The sequence below is a fragment of the Plasmodium gonderi genome (assembly GCF_002157705.1).
Source record: "Plasmodium gonderi DNA, contig: Pgo-contig_10, whole genome shotgun sequence".
In the NCBI taxonomy this organism is placed as follows: Eukaryota; Apicomplexa; class Aconoidasida; order Haemosporida; family Plasmodiidae; genus Plasmodium; species Plasmodium gonderi.
The window spans coordinates 4,104-12,304 of NW_021628949.1; the positions used below are offsets into that span (position 1 = coordinate 4,104).

The 8,201-nt window shown below is 19.1% G+C and overlaps 1 protein-coding gene across 1 annotated transcript; it reads left to right on the forward strand.

The window, feature by feature from the left end:
• Positions 1-814: 814 nt before the first annotated feature.
• On the forward strand, positions 815-2,181 carry PGO_000070 (variable surface protein; the record flags this gene model as incomplete). Its single annotated transcript, XM_028690701.1, has 3 exons — positions 815-826; positions 980-1,858; positions 2,017-2,181. 3 exons carry the CDS (start codon positions 815-817, stop codon positions 2,179-2,181), a joined length of 1,056 nt encoding a protein of 351 aa, XP_028546502.1.
• Between the last annotated feature and the right edge of the window lie 6,020 nt (positions 2,182-8,201).

Here is an 8,201-nt window from a genome sequence, read left to right on the forward strand (position 1 = left end):
TATATTCATAAAAATAATATATTATTAATAACAAAATATTTAATTAGGACAAAAGACTAATCATTTAATTTAATGTAAAAGATATATTACATTATACGCTAATATAATATTTTAGTTACTATTATATAATAATTATTTTTTCGTATAATTATAGAATTCTTGGGATAAGTACCTAATTTAATTTATATTATATTTTTAATTTAATATTTTATTTTATAATATAAAGATACATTTTAGTATAAATATATTTACTATAGAACAATGTAGAAACAATATAATTGTAATTGTTTTGATTTGATAATACGTTCCCATAATATCTGTACTAAAATTATATATACAAATCATAATAATATACAATGATATTATAATTCTTTTAATAATAATATATGTATAATTCTTATTTAAAGAATCATATATTCTTATCATAATATACATTACTCATTTTATATGTATTATGCATAAAAAATAAATTATTTCAATCAGTAAAACATTATTAATATTATGATCTATTTATATTAATAATAATTTTATTTTTTATGTTCACCTTATATCTGTTTAAATAATACTCATTGATTCATCCGTTTTTCTTCGTTCTAATTATTCTTTTATTTCTAGCTTCCTAACATCAAATAATATTAGAGATATATATATATAAATATTAATGCAATATCTAATAAATTACATCATTCATTTTTAAAATTAGTAATACAAATTCACGATACAGAAAATATTTAATTTTTTTTGACGTTCAATATTTTTAAATAATATAATATTAATATTAATATTAATCTGCTTTTTATATTTTATGTATACAATGTCAACTGATGTAAGTAATGCAACGTAAATTTTATATGCTTCTATAATGTTAAATAATAACTTATTTTCTTCCATGATTATTTTAGCAATATATGAATAATATTATTTATTTAACATTTACATTAATATGAATATATTCTATAATTTATATGTTTTTTATTAGTATTTGGATTACAATGGTTACGCATTATATAGGGATCAAATCCCAAATTTTGGTGATTATAAAGGTAGTGATGAAGATATTGTTCATTTCCTCACTACCGTACGTATTGAAGAAAATATAAAACAAAGTATTTCTTCTTATTGTAGGATTATAAAAAAATATATTGGCAGTGTTAAGGAGATTAATTTAAATGATAACTATATATGTGGCAATTGTATTAAGTACTATATAAAATCAAAAATAGAAGAAGACCATAATGAAAATGCTAAAAGTATATTTATTTATTTGAATAAATATATTAATACTCTTAACTCTGATCTATTTGCAAAGGAATGTACTTTTGAATTTGAACTTGATGATGATAATAAATATGAAAAAATAAAAAATCTTTATAATATATATAACATATATTGGCTTATAAATAATGGGATCAGAAATAGGTATCCTAATGAATTAATATGTCCTAATATAAAAACTTTAATTGAAAAATATAATACTCTCATAAGAATGATTAATGATTCCGGAAATATTGATATACGTAATAAATTATATCATATTAGATGTATATTTGAAAGTAATAATTCGTTATCCCACATAAGCTGCAGCAGAAATTTTGAAGATAGAGATGGCGTAAATGAATTCAAAGCTTACAAAACTTTTTGCAAGACAGAGAGGCCATCAAATAAAGAACTTGCACAGATGACGCATTCAGAAGGGGGAAATTTACAGATGACAGATTCAAGAGGAGGAAATTTACAGATGACAGATTCAGGAGGGGGAAATTTACAGACAAGGGATTTAGAGAGAGATACTCTTAAAATTTTTGCTAGAAAAAATACAAATAAAAATATTATAATAACAACAGTTATTGTTATGATAGTAATAGGAACATTTTTTTTATATTTTTATAAGGTTCAAAATAATTTATATTTGAAATAAATATATATTATGGTTATTTTTTATTACATTTAAAAAATAAATTATTTCTAAAATTATATATTCTTAGTAATTCATTAATATATTATTTCTATTATTAGTATAGGGAATCTTTAAAGAAATTACGCCTTATTGAGCAAAGAAAGATGAGAAAGGCAATGAATATGGATGACAAGCAATGCGAACACATGACATGCAAATATAAAAGAGATGATGGACATCCTGATAAAATTATGTATGACATAACATATACTTCTGCTAGGTAATCATAAAATGTCTATGTAAAAGTATAAGATTTCAACTGACTGTACTTAATTTTGCAGTAAATAGTTTAATGCATAAATAATTATAAAAAATATAGAAATATATGCATTTTGGTTATTCTTATAATAAAAAAATATATCTTTTGATACATTTTTTAAATACGTATGGTATATTAGTATACTAATATAATAATTATCGCAAATAATATTATGAGAAAACTGAACATTTATCGTTATATAGAAAAAAACCATGCAAGAGAATGTGCATCCTATATTAAATATAAATTAGGAAATTATATACATTCTATAATTTATGCATACATATATGGTCTACTATGTAAATATTATTATTACATAAAATTGTTTTAGTAATAATATATAAATATGATGAACTATATAAGAGGAAAAAATTATAATAACACAAGTAATCTATGAGCATGAAGATATTCTTAAAATATGATATGTACAGAGTATATTGTTATTATATGTAAATTATTAACATTATAATTTTTTAATAATTTGAATAGTAGCGTAAAGAAAACTAGAAAAACGTGATTATTCAAAAAACATATATAATTTGTGAAAAAATTCGATTATAAAGTTGAATTGTGCATATTTTTTATAAATCCATTTATTATTAAAATTTTTTTATTTCCACTTATTAATAAATATAAATATATTATTTTTAACTATATAATACATTTTTGTTTAATAAATTATATTAATTTCGAAATTATATTATTATAATATTTAGATAATAATATAAATTTTGTATAAAATTTTTATATTAAAAATTATAATTTTATGAATAATACTGCTTTTTTATTTTAAATAATCGTACAATTAAAATTTATTTTTATGTAAAAATATATTCTTTCCTTAGTTTCACGAATAATCAGCATAATAGTACTTATTTCATAATTGGAATGTATCATAACATATTTTATTACGTATAATTATTCTTCTATAATATATTATTGTGTGAAGAAAATTTTTAATTTTTATTTCTATAATGCTATTAATACTTGTACAGTTCATTTCATTGTGTATAAATAATATATATTTTATTCCTATTATTTCACATATTATAAATAATACTTATTTTTCATTAAACTAAAAAAAAAATATTGTTATTCATAATGTAGTTTCTACTATAAATTGTAAAATATGTTTTTACTTATAAATGTATGCATTAAAAACTTTTGAATAAAATATTATATAAATAGTACTTATTCTTTATACTTTTAACGTTTTATCATATCAAAAAAAGTATATAATGTTATATTTTAATAATTTATCGCAATATAATATAATGCTAAATATAAAATATGTATAATATCAGAATTAGCTTAAAATAAACATAAGTAAATATGTATAAAATAAAACATTAATAAATGGTAAACATATAATTACTGAACTATCACATACTATAATATATTTTTGAACAAAATAAAACACTTGTTCCTATATATATTTCCCTATTAAGTAATATAACAAATGTATTTTATTAATATCAATCAAATAATTATATATATTAATATGAAATGTGTCTTATAAAATATAATAATAAAGGTAAAACAAAAGGAAAAAAAAACATATTATTACATTACATGTTATACACATATTATTTTCCTTTAAGTGTATATTTAATTATGTTATTTTATAAATTTTTTTCAATGAGAAAATACTATACACATATTATTGATTATGTGAAAAAAAATTTCATAATAAATTATATTTACATTCACCTTAAAATATTAAATATTCTTTATTTTTATTGTCAGTTTAAAAGAAAAGAAGAGTAGGCGATATAAAAATACATATTGTCTATTGTAAAAACTATATGCATAATAAAATATAAAATCAAACTTATATTTAGTGAACACCTAAATTGTACACTATATATTTTTATTTTATATTATACTGATAACATGAATATATTATAATATAAAATAAAGATCAATAGTAGTAAGCCTAATAGGAAATTAATTTTATAAATTTTCTAAGAATGATTTAATTAATAGTAATGAACACATAAGTTCTTCAACAATAAAAATTCAAATAATTAATTTACCTATTTTATATAAATAATACAATGAATGTATAAAGCTAATGTTCAATCAAATTGATATTATAAATGTCTGTATACATACAAATTTGTTATGCGTTACAAATATAAAGTATAATTAGATTTATTCAGGAAAATATAAAAAACGCAGAAAATATGGGTTATAATTTGTGCACATTCACAAAATGAACAATTAAATAGTTTATTTTAAATTGATTATTTACAAAAAATCTTAAAACATTATGATACTACTAAAAAATATATTTTATCGAAAATGTACATTTCGCAATACACACAATAATACATATGTTTGAGAAATGCTTAAAAATTTATCATAAAAAATTACTTATGTAGGAAAATATAAATTACACAATTCTTGAAAAAATTATTGCTTTTAATGAAATATATTTATTAATTTATTTATTATTTTTAATTTATTAAAAATTATTATATAAAAATTTTTAACTGTTCAATAAGTAAGGATATACATTAATTGGCATATTGAACTCTAGCATTTATTATAAATTAAAATCAGGAATTAAATAAATACATTCTTTTGACATTTAACTAAAACGAGTCTTATTTTATCGTAGATCTATATGATAATTTCAAGTTATAGAATTAATATGAATATTTTTATTGGGATTTATAGTATATTTTTTTTTTCAATTCAAAAAATTTAATTATACATATTATCAATGATGAATAGTATCCCTCATTTTGAATGCACGTTATAATATTTACATTTTTATTATCATATATACATGCATTTTAATTTCTCAATTTAATTTTGTTATTTTAATAATTTGTGTTTTTTATTCATTATACACTTAATATGAGACAATCTATAAAATGGGTGTCCTATAAAAAAAATATAATTTTACTTGTTAGTTAAATAAAATGATATTTCCTATTACTTGGAAAAAATATATATATAATTTTTTCAAAATTTTGCTAAATTTGTATGATTCTTTGAACAAAGAATATCAATGTTTTGGAATCTGTGAACGTATTTATTAATATTCTTTTACATTGAACATATACACTTGTTTTAATTATTTTATTTATCAAGTATTTTTCTGATTAATTAACAGTAATATTTCAACAATATAATTATTTTGCAATAAATTTATATCACTTTTTAATTACAATTGATTTGGAATAGCTTAAAAATAATTGCCACGTGAAATTTTATAATATAATTTCAAAATAGAATATAAAAGATTAAAACAATTTAATGAAGAATATAGTTTATTATATTATTCTAGGTTCATGAAACCTAGTGTTAATAGACTTAGTTGGCATATTCTAAAATATTTAAAAACTAAACATAAGCACTTAGATAAAAACATTTGAGAATAAATTATCTGTATACATTTGAATTATTGGGTATATAAAAGATTAAATATAAATTATATTGCTATTTATACTACTAAGGCTAACCATGTTTTTGGTTCACTTCATATAACGTATAGTACCCTACCTGGCGAAAAAAAAAAGAGTATTATTGCAACAAATATGATACGAAATCTTATCGGATTTCTGAAATTTAAATGGAAAAAACAAAAGAACTATATGATTACTATGGAGATTTTTATTACTAAAGAAATGATGCTAATAGTTAAGTTTGAGAATGCAAGAAATGTAATAGGACTATTCAAGATATGTAGAATTATACGAATGTTTTAATTGATAATGTATATTATTCTATGAAAGAAAATGTCTCAATATTTATAGTTAACGTAAGGATCACCCCCATGAATTGTTTTGCACATTACTGCACATGGCTAAGTAGTTCAAGCTGAATAAAATGCTGTAAAAAAAAATCTTCACCATGGGAAGTTGTAATCATAGCAAAAATGATTAAGACTTATAGCATAAAGTCTTATCAAAAAAATGGAATATGCATTCGGATTTCAAAAAATGGTTTTGTTTCCTTATATAATTTCAGAGTTAATGAGTCACGTCTATAAATCTACAGCAATGTTTGAGAAAATAATTATCATATCTATTGCAATATTTATGGATTATAGATATTCATATAAAGTAAATGATATTTTCTATATCGTGTGCTAGTTGTATTGATATTTTTATAATTTGTATTGATAATTAGAATATAAATAATGTATAAATCGTCAAGTATATTTTTTTCAGTTCTTATATATCAAAGTATATTCCCATAAATATACTGTTAAGAAGTACATTCGGAAATCAAAAATATTTTTCCAATCATAGAAAGGACGATAATAATATATTATTTAGCTATGCATTCGGAAGCATAATCTGTATTATGAAGAAGAAAAACATTATTTATTATTTCAAATGCTTAATTTTTATATATAAAAATAAATAATAATAAGAATAACAATCTCTTTTTAACAAATAATTATGTTCATGTTTTTTAAAATGTATTAGATTTAACGAAAAATATGTGAGTAACCTAAGAGATTGAAAAAGTACTCATATTATATAATACAATAGAAAGGAACATATAATTATATCATTGCAGAAAATATTAGTAAATATAATAAAAAGAATAATTACAAAAATAAATAGATTAATACTTCATGAATGTAATAGATATTTAATATTTTGGAAGATTAACTTTATTCTTACTTTTTATCATTATATAATATTTGTCCCTTTGGTCGCACAAAAAATAATGGGATATTTTCATTAACTGATGTAATAACTATATACCATCAATATTGAATTAGTTCATTTATAACATGCTCCTAAAAACCATTCATTCCTTAAAAAAATACAAATTATATTTATTGCTATATCTACATTTTTGTGCAAGTTTTAGATTATGCTACATCCTCTGATGGGATGTGATATATGTTTATTAAATAAAATGTAACATGAATTTTATCTGTATTACATAATGTATATTTATTCATGTATAGTCTTAATTATATAATCTAAATTATTTTAAATTTATCGTATTGTTAATGTAAATGCTTCATACCCTATATTTGTGCCTATATATTATGAAAATTATAATATACACTTTAGAATATTTATCATATTTTTAATTTATTTATTCCATTTAGCATTCAAATTAATATTCTTTATAATACAATTAATAAAAATTTATAATATGATATTCATTATATAATAACAACAAACAACTGTATATATGTGCATGCATATATTATATATACATTAAAAATTCGAAATATGTATAATAATAATTTAATAAATAATTTTTACAACTTGCATATATGTAAAATTAAATTATGGAATTCTTAAAATAAATAATTATTTTATATATAAAATAATAATATAAAAAATTACATCAGATGCTTATATATAAGAAAAATAAATATTATATTGTTATTTTGGTGCTTATTGATAATATAAGGGCAAAAAATAAATAAATGACTAAAAAAATTAAGTGCGAATAATAAGTTTACAAATAATCAATAATTCCAGTGGTAGTACTGCCTGTATATATATTATTAATATACGAGGTGTCTCATAGTATAAATAAATTTTATACCTTCTGAAATAATATAAAAACAATGCGTTACAGTTATAAACTTATACAGAATAAATTAAAGTATATAATTAATTCATAACACTACAATTAATATATAAAAATAATATACTTATTCCGTGTGCCCCCATATGACTAGATAAATATATCAAAATATAAATGTGAAAATACTGGATTCTAAATATTATTCTAAAAACCTGAACCCTAAAAGCTAGTACAAAGTAAACGAAAGAAAATTGTAATCGTTTGAATATTAAAGGTTATATTATAAAAATTATTAAAATATATCTAATATACATCCCTCATAAAAACACATTTATGGATCATATATATAAATATTTGATTTTCGTAGAAAAATGTCTACACAAATTATTGACATAATTAATTTCCTATATATGAGATATAATTTGAGCAATTATATTAAATTGCATCTATAAAAAAAAAAATATATAT